Here is a 15,673-nt window from a genome sequence, read left to right as displayed (position 1 = left end):
TACTTCTCATCAGTACCTAGTTTTCTGGGCTAAAGAGATAGAAGAGGGGAGGAAATGGGCAGGTTATACAAATTCCAACTTGCAAAGTTTACCTGGTGTCAAATCATACACTGAAGTGCTTGCCAATTTCTTCACTAGACTGGGATTGCTCAAACGAAGCTCCATACAGGCATCATCTGTTGCATCAAATCCTCCTCGCTTTTGGTATCTATACTTTGCATTTGCTGATGTTACATCAGCCCCTGAAGCTAAGATGTGCAGTCTGAGGATTTCAGAAAGAGTGCAGCTGTCAAGATCCAAGCTTTTCAAACTGCAGCCTATAGTTGTTAAAAAATGAAATAGTCATTTAGAACATAAGCAACAGATTCTCAGCAATGTAAAATGTACCTTTATAAAATTAAAAATAAAAAGCCAATAAAAAAAAAAACCCACACATACCCTGGTGCAACTGCGGCCATGCAGCTGCCAAAGATGCAACTGCAGACAGTGCAGATTTTGTGGGGTCTGCATCTTCATCCAAAGCCTCTGTTAAATCTTTAAGGAAATAAACACTTTATTCTAGTGCAAATCAAAGCTGGAATATTTGGGAATAATGCCTTTTTAAAATGATGAAAGGAACAGCAAACAGCTTAATATTCAGGAGCCTCAAAAGAACCAACACTAGGTACAACAAGCATCATTCACATCCTGCCTAGTGTCCACCTAGAACTGTAAGTCCTAAGACATGTACTACACTCATATTTTCCTTAGTTAACATAGAAGACAATTCCCAAGTTATCAAGATGCACATATACATTCCAAAAAATAGTAAAATGCCCTTTAGAATTAAAAACAAATCTCCTCACTCTATATAACTTTAGAAAAGTCTACTTTCAAAACCAGAGTGTATTTGAAGATCTCCAATCTTTTATAAATATTTTAAGATCGAATCATAACAAAGTATGAGTTATAATCAGAAAACCAGCACAAAGAACTAAAACAATGATAGCACTGCTGTCTTCTAACCACTGATTTATCCTCTTTATTTAAAGTTCCTGTTTTTATTTTGAAGACTCTCCAATCCAAGAAACAACAGGAAGATTTCCCTGTATTTTCTAAGTAAATTGCTTTAACTCTGAAAATCATGCCTAGCTTACAAACAGAACTACAGAGTAAATCTACTGGCACAAATGTATTTAAAGCATTAGCATATACAATTATTCCTAATTATAATACACAAATGATAAAAAAAAAAAAACAACTAAGCCTACAAAACTTCAAGCTTACAAAAAACTCTTGTTATATCATAGTACAGTGGGTGTAACTTCACACTGAGTCAGATAATACATACCCTAGTCTTAGCTCTGCCAGTCCCTTAGTTCTTAGTTGTGTTGTCTTTAGACAAGTCGACTTAATTGGCTTCATTTTTCTTAAAGGAGTGAGTCTAGATCAGTATTTTAAATTCTTCAAATATTTCTTGGGAGTACAATACAAAAGAGATAATAAAAGTTCCCTTGTTCAGTGGGATATGGAGATGATAATCCTGCCCAATCATCTTGCCAACTTTCCTGCAAGTGGCACTGAGGAATCCCTGTACAAGTCACAGCATTCCATGGATTAGAGCTGGAAAATCACTGGGCTAAACTGGTTCCATGGTTCCTTAACCTTCCACTATGTTTCCCTTCTGAAAGTTCACAAGCTGACAAAATGAACATCAGAGAACAGAACTACTGTCCTTTACTAAAAGGAAAAAGGCAGTTCTGGGATCATGTCTGATTACAATCAATGACAATTTCATGGCGGTTAAAGAAAGAACACTACCATAAAGGAGAAGTTATCTGACTAAACACTACATTATATACAGAAGTTATCCTTACCAGGCCACGAATCCAGTTTAAATGACAGACATTATGTTCTTCCTTACCAAGGAAATACTAGAACTAAAACTTCCTCGATTTTCATTTTACATGGAAAGCCAAACAAAATTAATAGGCACTCTAAAATTAACAACAGTCTTAGTTACAGAGCTATAAAAGTGGACTGGCACTCTTCGCCACATTTAACCTATGTTATCTGCAGTAAGTTTTAATTTCCTAGGACAAAGTTACAAAGGCCTTAGGAAATGGACAACCAACAATATGACAGTTTACTTTTAATGGTGTTAAACTAGCATATTGAAATATGTATTCTTTAATTCAATTATCTCCAAAAATGGCACTCTCACAAAACTGCATTATTACTCTAGGATTTGCTTAGAGACAGTTACTTTGATACATCATACCAAGAAAATACATTTGACCCTTGAATAACATGTTTTTGAACTCTGTGGGACCACTTATAAGCAGTTTTACATAGAGTACTGTAAATGTATTTTCTCTATACCATTTTTTCTCTAGCTTCCTTTATTGTAAGAATAAACCATATAATACATTTAACATACAGAATGTATGTTAACTGTTTGTATTATCATTAAGGCTGCCAGCAGTTAAGTTTTGGGAGAGTCAAAAGTTATCCGTGAATTTTTGGCTGGGAGTGGGGACGGCTGGCATTCCTAACCCCTGTGTTCTTCAAGGGTCATCTGTACAGCTGAACTATAGGTTATGATTATCTGAAAGTTTCATTTATCATCATAGTAATTTAGAATCTACAATTCTAACACTAAACAATGAGATTTCAGTAAATACACAAAACTATGTTATTTAAGGAGGATGTTCTTCCTCTTATACTTTGAAGGCCTTTTTAAGCTCATGATGGAAGATTAATTTCCAAGATTTGATACAAAAAAAGGGAGATCAAAGGCCAAACAATTCAGATCTTCTCGAAGACAGGTAATTTTATAGGCAAGGCTAGGGAAACAAATATTCAAATTTTCAACATCTTTGCCATATTATGAGGCAATATAGCATAGCCATAATGAGGCTCCAGAGCAGACTGGCTGAGTCTGTATCCCCCATCACTTTATTAGCCATGTGTCTTTGGGCAAGTTACTTACTCCTTAATTTTTTTTTTTTTTTTTTTTTTATTTATTTATGATAGTCACAGAGAGAGAGAGAGGCAGAGACACAGGCAGAGGGAGAAGCAGGCTCCATGCACCGGGAGCCCGATGTGGGATTCGATCCCGGGTCTCCAGGATCGCGCCCTGGGCCAAAGGCAGGCGCCAAACCGCTGCGCCACCCAGGGATCCCTGGGCAAGTTACTTACTCCTTAAGTCAAAGTTTTTTTGTTAAAAGCAGAAAATAATTAATAATAATCTACCAATCTATTATACCTACCTATTTATACAACAAGGATGGTAAATGAAATATTGCATATATAGTGTTTAACATCTGTTGCTTTTTTTTTTTTTTTAAAGATTTTATTTATTCATGAGAGAGAGAGAGAGAGAGAGAGAGGCAGAGACACAGGCAGAGGGAGAAGCAGGCTCCATGCAGGGAGCCCGATGTGGGACTTGATCCCAGGACTCTAGGATCATGCCCTGGGCCAAAGGCAGATGCTCAACCGCTGAGCCACCCAGGCGTCCCCATCTGTTGCTTTCAGAAAGGACTGTGGCAAAGTTTTTTTGTTACGGCGAGAGGAAAACATGAGGAAAATACTTGGGAGAATAGCCTAGGGTCCCTACTATAACTGAAATAACTGTAAAATGCAGCCAATACAACAGGGAAGTGAAAAAGGGTGGAAAAATTCCAAAACATATTTTTTCCTCTCCCTAACATTTAAATAAATAGCTTTAAAAGGAACACTAAAACCTCTATTTAACGACCAATACTTATTCAGAGGTAGACCTTGTATTAGTATGTATAGATAGTCCTATACAGGATTAGAGCTGTAAAAATTACAGATCGAACAAATCATGAAAGGAACTTACAATGGCAATACAAATGCCAGTAGTCACATATATTTTTTCTTTATGCTATCTGATTTTCCAACATAACTTCCTTGTCACCCCACTTTTTGTCATTACAAAACTACAAAATTCGTCCGCCTCAAATCCTGAATTAAATACAAATTTATACCTTATATTATGGTCAGAACTTGGTCCATAACCCTGTGATGTTACTGGTCATTAAAAGAACTTAATGGCTAAATGAATGAGTATCTACTACATTTTCTTAGATAATGCATCTTTAGTGCTGGTACTTGTTATCTCAGAAAATCTTTAGACTTTTATCAATGGTTTGCCCTTCTAATTTCCCTTTAGTTCAGTCTCATTTTATGGACTAGTCATCTGAGATGATAAAAGGGACAACACTATTAAAATGACCTTGATAAGGGACCTATGGTGGTTAGCACTCAAGTTAGAGAATATATTTTGTTTGAACTCAGGCTGTAAAATAAAAAGATAATCAACATCAGATGCATATTTATCATCATCCTGTTGCTTCAGGGACCAGGCATAAAAATACAAGCTCAAGTTATCTAAGGTCAACAATACTATCTGAATGCAACAATGTCCCATCTTTTTGTATAGAGAATGCTAACAAAATGTCTCCCAAAAGTTATTTCTTATTGTGAATTTTTATGCAAATACACTTAAGTACTGTTTAAAAAGGCTTCTGATCCTAAATCTCTTATGTGGCAAAGTTCACAGAGAGTATGATTCAGGAAGCAAATCAATCTCTTAATACAAATGCTTAACAATTCCTCTGGTTAAGTAAGTTCTAAACAAAATAGTGATCATACTCTGTTTTAAAAATAAGAAAGGGTTTCTCCAAGAATTAGTCCTACATTAATATGTGCCATACACTGACTTTAGATATTTAAGTGCATAGAATTTAAACAGCAAAATTTCTAGTTCAAACTGTTGGTGAAATAAAAAAATTAAATTTTACATGACTCTTATCTACAAACTGTCACATCTCAAATGAAATCAGCAATAGCATTTTCAATTTAAAGTAATGATAACAATTAAAGTATTTCCTAGGTGGAGGCAAAAAAAATCATTGCCATTTAGAAGAATCTCTTGGAATTAGAGATGCTGGTCAATGACATCTGTAATGCTCCTAAATCATAGGGGAAATCTAAAGGAATGAAAAGCAAGATAGATTGTGGGATGGGAGTAGATATATTAAGGTCATCAGAAACAGGATACATTAGTTTTTATGAAACTGATAATGTATTGTTCATATATGACTCAAGAATTGGGGAACATGAACAGTTGTATTTTGTAACTGTAAAATCAAGGTAAATTTTAAAATAACCTTCAAAAATCAGTTCCAAAGCTACAAAGCTACTATCAATCAGCAATAATAGTGAATTCTGACCTTTGGTGTCAGCATCCGTTATTTGCTCTTTGGCTACTTCCTCTTCTTCTTCAGCTATCGCCTGGAAGATGGCAGTCAGGAAGAAAAAAAGCAATTCACATAGTGGGCCTTCACTGTCATTTCCTACAAGAGCTTCCTCTAACACTTCTGTGAATAAAATGTTTAAAATGAATTTAAAGTTCCGTTCATGTACTGAAAAAAACAACTCCATTGGAATAATAAACATTTTAATCAAACAACAGCCTGTGTAATGATTTTTTTAAGTGTCTATTTATCAAAGTAGAGTATTATCCAAGGCAAAATAAAAAAACAAATTATAATGATTACAATGAAATATAATAAAACCATAAGCCAAAATCACTACATTCAAGAAAAGCAAAATTAGCCTCCTCAGATCAATACAATATTTCATTTTAAGTTTATTTTATTTTATTTTATTTTATTTTATTTTTATTTATTTATGATAGTCACAGAGAGAGAGAGAGAGAGAGGTAGAGACACAGGCAGAGGGAGAAGCAGGCTCCATGCACCGGGAGCCCGATGTGGGATTCGATCCCGGGTCTCCAGGATCGCGCCCTGGGCCAAAGGCAGGCGCCAAACCGCTGCGCCACCCAGGGATCCCTTCATTTTAAGTTTAAATTTTAGGTGCAAATTAAAGCACATATTAAAAATCATGATTTTATTCTAATTTGAATAACAACTCAAAAAAGATTTGTTATTGTTGTCCCACTGTTCTCAAGAGCTATGTGGGACATTACTGTTTACCAAGTAGTGCAAAGGAGAGGTAATCATTAGTATTAGGTGTAATCTTAATATTGTATCCAAGTCATAAATGTTTCTTATCTAATTTATCTTACCTAAACCAGCATTGTTTAGACCTTGGTCTGTAAGGCACAATGATTCATGCCTCACTCTGCTCATAAAGAGAAACTGAGGGAATGTAAAAGCCCTCCTGAAGAATATACTTTTATTAAAATAACAATGGCATTATAATTCTGTCTTTGAGGGCTTTATTTTAAGAAAATTATCTAGCTATTTGACAATTAAAAATCCAAAATGAGATTCAAAGCCCTCCTCAATGTAGTTCTTATGATGTTTATAAAAGTAAAAGTACAGAGGCAATACAGAATCACAAATTAAAGGTAGGCAGTAACTTGTCTCTAAATGCAGCTGATGTCAACTCCTTTCTCCCCTGAACTTCCATAAGCCATGAAACCTTCAAGAAGAGGAATCTATCCCTTCATTCCCTTAAATCCCAGCAGGCCTGACCAATGGAATATGACAGAAATAAGGTTTGTAGTTCCAAGCCTAGCCTTTAAGAAGACTGGCAGTTTCTGTCCTCTCATTTTGGAGCCCTTAGATACCACATAAGTAGTATATGCTATCCTGATGGAGTGGGATGCCATATGTAGGAGCACTGAGGCACCAGGCATTTGTATGAGGAAACTATCTTGAACACCCACCCAGTCAGGTAAGCCTTCAGAAAACTCCAGTCCCAGCCACTTTCTGTAACCACATGAGAGACTTCAAGAAAGGGCTGGACGGCTAGTTCCAGGGACTCTATCTCTCTAACTTTGAGAGATAATGATTTATTATTTTAAGCTACTAATTTTAGGGTGAACTATAACATAGCAATAGCACTTGCCTAGGGTTACTCCCTCAGGAAACTCATCTTGAAGATCAAAAAGTTCCCCAAAAGCATTAAGAAACTCCAAAACCATCAGAGCATCACCAAAGATTTCAGGAGGTAGTCTAGTCTTCACTGGAGTTGGTTCTGGAAGTTCCTGGAAGATTAAACAATTTATATAACTATTTAAGTCAAGTACAGAAAACTGTAAAAGGTAGATATATACTTTTTACTGAGTAAGATTTATTTCAGGTAGACTAGTGATTCTCAACCCTGGATATTTATCACAATCAACTTTGGAACTTATAAGATTATGGTTGCCTTGGCCTTATGCCAGCTTTACTAAAGCACAGTCACTAGGGACTTTTTTCTTTACCAAACTAAGAACAGCTTTGGGCTGATGTGTATTTCTGACAACACTTCTAATTAAAAGGGACTTTTAACCTAGATTCTGAGATCAAGGCATTAGCTGCATCAATATTAACTTTAAAGCAGGATCTCCTTAGGACATGGAATAGAATTAATCTACCATCTACTAAATTTAGAAGAGATTCCTTATGAACTGAGATGAAATGATAATACTGGATTATCGGCGATCATACAAATGACCAATTATATCTGCAGAATGAGAATTATTATCAAAGTTTGTTATAAACTACTAACAGTGTCGCTTCAGAACTCTTAAATACTGCATTTGGTTAATTAGCTATTTCTTCTTAAATATGAAGAAGCCACTATTAAAAAGAAAGAAAAATTTCATCAACAAAGCCACAGAGCACATAGAGTATGGGTGTGAAATATCACATAACATACTTATACCTTAAGATCATCACATTCCATATCTTCTCTAGGTTTACTCCACTGTTTTAAGTATTCCATATATTTTCGCTTTTCTTCACGTAGTTTTTCTCTTTCCTAAAACAAAAGGTTAATAAAAATTTGTATAAGAATTTTATAAGGCAGCATCAGCATCATCTAGAAACTTGTAAAAATTACAAATATTTGGGCCCTAAACCAGACCTACTCAACAAGGAACTCGGGTTGAGACCCAGCAGTTGATGTTTTAATAAGTCTTTCTGGTGATTCTGATGCATGGTAAAGTGTTAGAACCACTGATCAAAACAATGCCTGCCTAACACAATTGCTACAAAGATGGAAAATGTCTCACACAGAGTAGTCCCTGGATAAATATTAATTCAATCTGACTGCCTATAGGGGCTCTTCTCCTACTTCAAATCAATTGAATCTTGACAAAGTAAGGTAACAAATTATTAGAGTACCTAAAATAAAACCTCCCCCCATATTTGTAACCTAGTTATTTTCAAGATTCATTTAAACCTAATAGCCTAAGAACAGAGGGACGGGTAAGTAAAAGCAGTATCAGAACACAGTTGGTAGATTTTTTTTTTTCTTTTAATCCAGGTCATCAGTCTTGCTCATTTGGTCTTTTGATACCCTTACTTTTTGGTTCTGGTATTTTACAATGGAAGATAAATAATGACCCTAAAAAATCTCCAATAAAACAGAGTGCAAATAAAACATTTTATTTTATACTATATTTTATAATTATTTTCCAACAAATATCTAACATGTTAGTATTATTCTCTTCCTTTGAAATTCAGGACCACTGGAGGTAACAGATGTGCACTTATCAAATTTTCAACATAAAACGACTAGAGATAGTTACAGAACTTACTAATTGTGCTTTAAGTAGTCTGCTATAGTAAGTCTTCCCCCTACACCCCATAAGATGGGTATTCTCATTCACTATTGCTAAGGGTGTAAAATAAGCATGTTTAGCAAACACATATCTATGTATGTGTATAGAAAAAGTGTTAAATATCTTTACCCTTTGACTTATTATTCTACTTCTATGAATTTATCCAGGGACAAAATCGAAAAACAGTAAAGACTTTTAATTCATAAATTTGAATAGGGTACCATTATTGATGAGCAAAAAATTTTAAAGCACTTACCTGTACTTATCTGATTAACTATCATGCAGTTACTAAAAATCCCACCTTACTTATTACTTAATACCAGGAAGAAATAGTTCAACATTAAACAAAACAGAAAAATTACAAAATTACAGATGCTGCATCTTTTTTAAGGCCCAGAATAAAGATTAGAAATAAATTCAAGTGTTAAAAAATGCTATCTCTAGGGATCCCTGGGTGGCGCAGCGGTTTGGCGCCTGCCTTTGGCCCAGGGCGCGATCCTGGAGACCCGGGATTGAATCCCACGTCAGGCTCCCAGTGCATGGAGCCTGCTTCTCCCTCTGCCTGTGTCTCTGCCTCTCTCTCTCTCTCTCTCTCTCTCTCTGTGACTATAATAAATAAATAAAAAAAAAATGCTATCTCTAGGGGCACCTGGGTGGCTCAGCCTGTTAACCATCTGACTGTTGGTTTTTGGCTCAGGTTATGATCTCAGGGTCTTGGGAAAAGAGCCCCATTATCAGGATCCATGCACAACAGGGAGTCTGCTTGAAATTCTCTCTCTCTCTCCCTCTGCCCATCCCCTCTCTCAAATAAATAAAAAAAAATTTTAAATGCTATCCCTAAATATAACCACATTTAGATTACAAGTGGTTTTCTTGTCCTCTACATTTTCTTGAGTGTACATATATTATACCTCCACATCCATCCCAATGGCCTATTTGAAATAGCTCAAGAAACTAGAGGCAATTTAAATGTGCACAGGGTGTAATAAGATCAGCTAGGGCTATTTGTGAATATCCTAGAAAATGAATGACACTTACTGACTCAGGAGAAAACCAGCCACAGAATTCTCTAAGGAATATATACCACTAAAGATTTTAATAAAAGATTTACTGAAAAATCTATTTTTATAGATACTTTGTTCTTCAAGGAGAGTAACACTAATATTCTTGATATTTGTAGATTCTATTGTATTTTTCTAATTATGTATTTTACTTTTGCAAGTTTTATGGATATCATCTTCCATAAATTTGGAAGTCTAAATAATGAAGAAAATGTACTTTAGAATTGTATTAAGGGGCACCTGGGTGGCTCAGGAGGTAAAGTGGCTGCCTGAAGCTCATGATCCCAGGGTCCTGGGATTGAGCCTTATGTTGGGCTCCCTGCTCAGTGGGGAGTCTGTTTCTCCTTCTCTCTCTGCCCCTCTGCCTCCTCTTGCTTGTGCTCTCTTCCTCTTTCTCACTTGTGTTCTCTCTCAAATAAATAAATAAAATCTTTTTAAAAAAAGACTATTTATTTATCCATGAGAGACAGAGACAGAGAGAGAGAGAGAGGCAGAGGCATAGGCAGAGGGAGAAGCAGGATCCCTGCAGGGAGCCCAATGTGGGACTATCCCCACACTCAGGATCATGCCGTGAGCCAAAGGCAGACTCTCAATCACTGAGCCACCCAGGCATCCCAAATAAAATCTTTAAAAAAGAGAAAGAATTGTACTTAAGAGGTTTTGGGTATAAAGGCATATGTATATATACATTGAACTCTAAATTATTCATTAAATTTTCCAAAGCAAAAGAAAGCTAAACCAGTAACTTTATCAGCACTCTATGTACAACTAGAAATATAAATAAAAGTGGTAAAAGCATTTGAAAATTAACCATGAATTAAAAAAAGAAAATTAACCATGAATTTAAATATGCAAAACACTATTATATAGAGAGCATAGCTAATATACTTGAATGAATACCTTTTCTCTTTCTATTTTAAGTCTCTCTTTTTCCTCTTTCTTCTTCAGTCTCTCTTCTTCAACAATTTTCTTCAATTCTTCCTTCTTTTTCTCTTTATCTTCTTTTTCTTTTTTCTTTGCTTCTAGGGCATCTGCTTTTTCTCTTTTTAATTTAGCCTTTTCAAAAGCTGTGGAGAAGATCAAACTTAGAACTATTCACAGACAGAAAATAACACATTTTTTAAGGTAACAGAAGAATCCCTGAAATAATGGTTAAATGTGATCAGTAGAGTCACAGGGGCTGTAAATTGCTGGAGGGAGCCAGCAGGTGATTAAAATGGGAAAGCAGGTTGACTGGGTTTAAGATAAACTACTGCACTGGAACATATACCTGCCTTTCAAAGTCCTGCTACTCTAAGTGTGGCCCTAAGACTAGTAGCAAAGTATCACCTTGTTAGAAAAGCAGAATCTCTTAAGAGATGAACGCACATCTCATTTATCATAAAAGTCTATAGATGCAGGGAGAAAACTATGCTTAAACAAAGAACCCCAAATAACAGAAACATGCCATTTCAGAAATACCCTCCACCAAACACAGAAAAATTCTTTTCTCTACCTAAACAGTTCTTGGAGAGAATATTAAAACTTACCCAGTGACTTCATTTCTTCTTGTTTCAAAAGTTTGTCTTTTTCTTTAGTAGTTTTGTTCCTATAACTTGCAATAGTCTGTTTATTAGCAACGCTGTCCTCCTAAAAAAACAAAGGGACTTTAAACTTTTACAAACTGATGGTCTGCTTGTTCTTTTTTTTTTTTTTTTAATTTTTTAATTTTTATTTATTTATGATAGTCACACACACACACACACACACACACACACAGAGAGGCAGAGACACAGACACAGGCAGAGGGAGAAGCAGGCTCCATGCACCGGGAGCCCGACGTGGGATTCTATCCTGGGTCTCCAGGATCGCGCCCCGGGCCAAAGGCAGGCACCAAACCGCTGCGCCACCCAGGGGTCCCGGTCTGCTTGTTCTTAATAAAAGTTCTATTTATTAATCTTTATTTCTTTAAAAGATTTTATTTATTCATGAGAGACACACAGAGAGAGAGAGAGAGGGGGGGGGGGGCAGAGACACAGGCAGAGGGAGAAGCGGGCTCCATGCAGGGAGCTCGATGTGGGACTCGATCTCGGGTCTCCAGGATCAGGCCCTGGGCTGAAGGCGGTGCTAAACCGCTGAGCCACCCGGGCTTCCCGTAATAAAAGTTTTAAAACTTTCATCAAGTATACTTTCTTTATAGTACAATAAGGTTCTATTTCTAAGCATAACTGAACTTTTGATAACCTTAATCATAGCAACATACAGAATATGAGTTAGTTCTATAGCTCTGCAAATTAGCACAGAAAGCTCCCAGGAAACACAACAAGGAGAATCTTAAAAATATGCATTAGAAAAACAAAACAAAATTTCCAAGTACCTTATAAAACTAAATGGTGTAGACATCAACTATAAAAGAGGCTTATGTCAAAAACATTTTTATGGTCAATGTTAAAAAATGTCAAAAGATTTTTTTACTGTACTTCTTGTGAGAATAATGGTCTGTAACCTGCTTAGTATAATATTATTACTATCTTTTATCTTTTAAATGCTCTTCATGTTTCAATCCCATAATTTATTCCCTGCGCTTCTTCCTGCTTTATGTTTCGGTAACTGCTTACATGCTTGCTTCCACTTTGGTATAAAATCCCTGTGGCATTAAAGGTATGTCCAATTCACACTTAAAACTTCCACAAGCCTCACTGCTAAGCAGTTATCAACATACAGTACACACATTGTACACAAAGAAATGTGTTCCTTCCTAAGGCTATGTGGGTGAGGGGAACCAAACACTGCTTGTGATTTTCAACAGTTTCTTTTTTTAAGATTTTATTTATTCATGAAAGACAGAGAGAGAGAGAGAGAGAGAGAGAGAGGGGCAGAGACATAGGAAGAGGGAGGAGAAGCAGGCTCCATGCAGAAAGCCCAATGTGGGACTCGATCCTGGGACTCTGAGATCACACCCTGAGCCAAAGACAGATGCTCAACCACTGTGCCACCCAGGTATCCCATCAACAGTTTTATTAAGAGCTACAATGCAGCTTTTATTTGTTCTCTACTTACCTGACTAATAGATACTCGTTTGGGAGGTCTCCCTCTTCTTCTATTAGTAGGAGTGAAGATAAATGTGGGTGGATCATCAGGGAAGAAGTAAGAAAAATCTTGTTCTGCTATTTTATATGTTGAAAGAGATGATGCCTTCATAAAAACAAAAAAAAGACATAGGGTACAGTAATAACACCATTTGGAAGCCTTATAGAGATGCGCTCTAAAATGTCATATGACTGCTGTTAAACAGTGGAACATTCTAAACATTAGAATCTCATGTGTTAATATACAGTAACACACATCTTTAAATTCTCTCTCCCTATTTTTTTTTTTTTAAGTTTTAGGGGTTGAATTTACTGATTCATCGGTTGCATGTAACACCCAGTGCTCATTACATCAAGTGCCCTCTGTAATGCCCATCTCTCAACTACTCCATCCCCTTGCCCCCCTCCCCTACAGCAACCCTGTTTGTTTCCAAGAGTTAGAGTCCTTTATGATTTGCCTCCCTCTGTTCTCATTTTATTTTTCCTTCCCTTCCCCATGTTCATCTATTTCTTAAATTCCACATGAGTGAAATCATGTATTTGTCTTCCTCTATGCTTAGCATAATAACCTCTAGTTCCCTCTGTGTTGTTTCAAATCGCAAGATTTCATTCTTTCTGATAGCTGAGTAATATTCCATTGTGTGTGTGATACAACACCATCTCTTCTTTATCCAGTGTTATACATTTTAGCTGGTTTACTTGATTTATCATCAGTCAGCTTTACCAGAAAGAAAACCACGATTCAATTCAAAGGATTCCACCCCCCGATAAAATATGCAAGAATGTTTCAAGAGTTTCTTAAATTCTAAAACTATTTCAAAATTATGTTTACACAGTAATCTTTTTTGGTTTGCATTGCTTTTGACTAATTTTGTACAGAATTTTCTATGTAAATAAGTAATCCACATATTTAACGTTACCAATCTACTGTATTAACCCAATAAATTTTTCTCAATCATTTCCTAATTGCGGAACATTAAGATTTTCCCCCTAATGGGGGTAATAAAACTTATTTTTTCAAAAAAGGCTTTATGTATCAAATTTTAAAGTTGATCTGGCAAAGGAGAAATGCTGATAAATTCTTATCAAGTTTCAATTTAGAATTTTAAGTTCAGAGAAGTCAATCTCATTTTTACCAGAAGTTGTGTGATGTTAGGAAAATTGCTAGATCTAAAAGTTTCAGAACTTATTCACTTGCATCCATGTCCAACTCAAAACTTTTTATTTTTGGCTAGTAATTCTGAAGATTATTTTTGGTCTAATAGCCAAGATCACTATCCTTTCTCTTGAAGAAAACATGCCACTTACAGAAATATTTTTCAGAAAATGTTTAAGAAAATAGTGATACAAAAATTTATTTATTTTAAAGATTTTATCTATTTATTCATGGGAGACAGAGTGAGAGAGAGAGAGAGAGAGAGAGAGAGAGAGGCAGAGACACAGGCAGAGGGAGAAGCAGGCTCCACACAGGGAGCCCGACACGGGACTTGATCCCAGGTATCCAGGATCATGCCCTGGGTCAAAGGCAGGCGCTAAACTGCTGAGCCACCTGGGCTGCCCATGATACAAAAATTTAAATTGTTTTTTTTTTTTTTTAATTTAAATTGTTAAAACAGAAATATTTCAACTGGGAATTAAATTTTGTGTAATAATCGTAATCTTGGTAGAATATAGCTTTTAACATTTAAAATTCAATCAGTTCTGGCTATCATAATAAATCAAGAATCTATTAAGATTTTACATTAAAGTCTATTAAGATGGTAGTTGACTATCCCACGTAAATCACACCTGAATATACAGATTGCCCTTTAAATATGAATATAAAGCATATGAGTGGTTTCTTCTCAAATATATATGCTCACAAAAGGTCAAAATAGGCTTTAATACATTAATTGCCAATGTTCCTCATTCACACATCCATAATACACAATAAACAAATACATCTTTGTGTTCTTGCAGTACTTTTTTTGTTTTTTAAGATTTTATTTATTTATTCATAGAGACACAGAGAGAGAATGAGAAGCAGAGACACAGGCAGAGGGAGAAGCAGGCTCCATGCAGAGCCGGACGTGGGACTCGATCGAGGGTCTCCAGGATCACACCCTGGGCTGCAGGCGGCACTAAACCGCTGTGCCACCAGGGATGCCCTCTTGCAGTACTCTTAATAGCAGACTACACTTACCACATCAGGTTTTGTTTTTTTTTCTTAAGATTTTATTTATTTATTCATGAGAGACAGAGAGAGAGGGGCGGGCGGCGGGGGGGGTGGTGGTGGTGGTGGTGGTGGGCAGAGACACAGGCAGAGGGAGCAGCAGGCTCCATACAGGAAGCCCAACATGGGACTCGATCCTGGGACTTCAGGATCATGCCCTGGGCCAAAGGCAGCGCTAAACTGCTGAGCCACCGGGTTGCCCCACATCAGGTATTAAAACTTTGTTATTTCTGTGTGTGCAAGTACACTAGATATCTGCTAATAATCTTTTGTTATACTCTAAGAGAAGAATGTTTACTGTCATTTTGTCATTTCTTTATTAAATAAAGGTGAACTTCTGTTCATGTTTACTGACTATTTTCCTTGGTGTAAAACTGCTGAGGCTTTCTACCATTTTTTCCCCAATTAGGTTGTTTTTGTTCATTGATACATAAGATTTTTATAAATTAGGGAAATTAGCCAACTTGCTATTTATGATACACATACTACAACTCATTTCATATTGACTGACTGCCTACCAGTGCCAGCACAGTTCTAGCCACTTCTCAAGTATTTGAATCATTAACTCTTTGTAAGCATCTTTTTTACACGGCTATCCGTGATTTTCAAAGCTACAGAGTGAGCACAATTTAAGCTTTTTTCTCTTATCAAGACAAAAACATAAATATGCTTACATTAACAAAATTATTTCAGATGATTCTATGTTTTCAAGTTTTTATATATCACTCACTATGAATTTTGATCA

The 15,673-nt window shown here is 36.1% G+C and overlaps 1 protein-coding gene across 3 annotated transcripts in view; it reads right to left on the bottom strand.

Moving 5' to 3' along the window:
- BAZ1A (bromodomain adjacent to zinc finger domain 1A) overlaps positions 1 to 15,673 on the bottom strand; it is a 90,316-nt gene that overhangs the window by 30,209 nt on the left and 44,434 nt on the right. For 2 of the 3 annotated variants that reach the window (XM_041759346.1, XM_041759347.1), the window contains 8 exons: positions 12,688 to 12,822; positions 11,178 to 11,277; positions 10,549 to 10,715; positions 7,687 to 7,782; positions 6,886 to 7,024; positions 5,241 to 5,387; positions 439 to 534; positions 93 to 317 (listed from right to left, as the gene is read on the bottom strand). In XM_041759346.1, coding sequence (XP_041615280.1) covers positions 93 to 317; positions 439 to 534; positions 5,241 to 5,387; positions 6,886 to 7,024; positions 7,687 to 7,782; positions 10,549 to 10,715; positions 11,178 to 11,277; positions 12,688 to 12,822 — 1,105 coding nt within the window. The remainder of the gene's footprint in view (positions 1 to 92; positions 318 to 438; positions 535 to 5,240; positions 5,388 to 6,885; positions 7,025 to 7,686; positions 7,783 to 10,548; positions 10,716 to 11,177; positions 11,278 to 12,687; positions 12,823 to 15,673) is intronic. The other variant, XM_041759345.1, reaches the window with a different exon arrangement.

This window comes from Vulpes lagopus, chromosome 6 (assembly GCF_018345385.1).
Source record: "Vulpes lagopus strain Blue_001 chromosome 6, ASM1834538v1, whole genome shotgun sequence".
In the NCBI taxonomy this organism is placed as follows: Eukaryota; Metazoa; Chordata; class Mammalia; order Carnivora; family Canidae; genus Vulpes; species Vulpes lagopus.
This window is presented reverse-complemented; position numbering and strand designations above follow the sequence as displayed.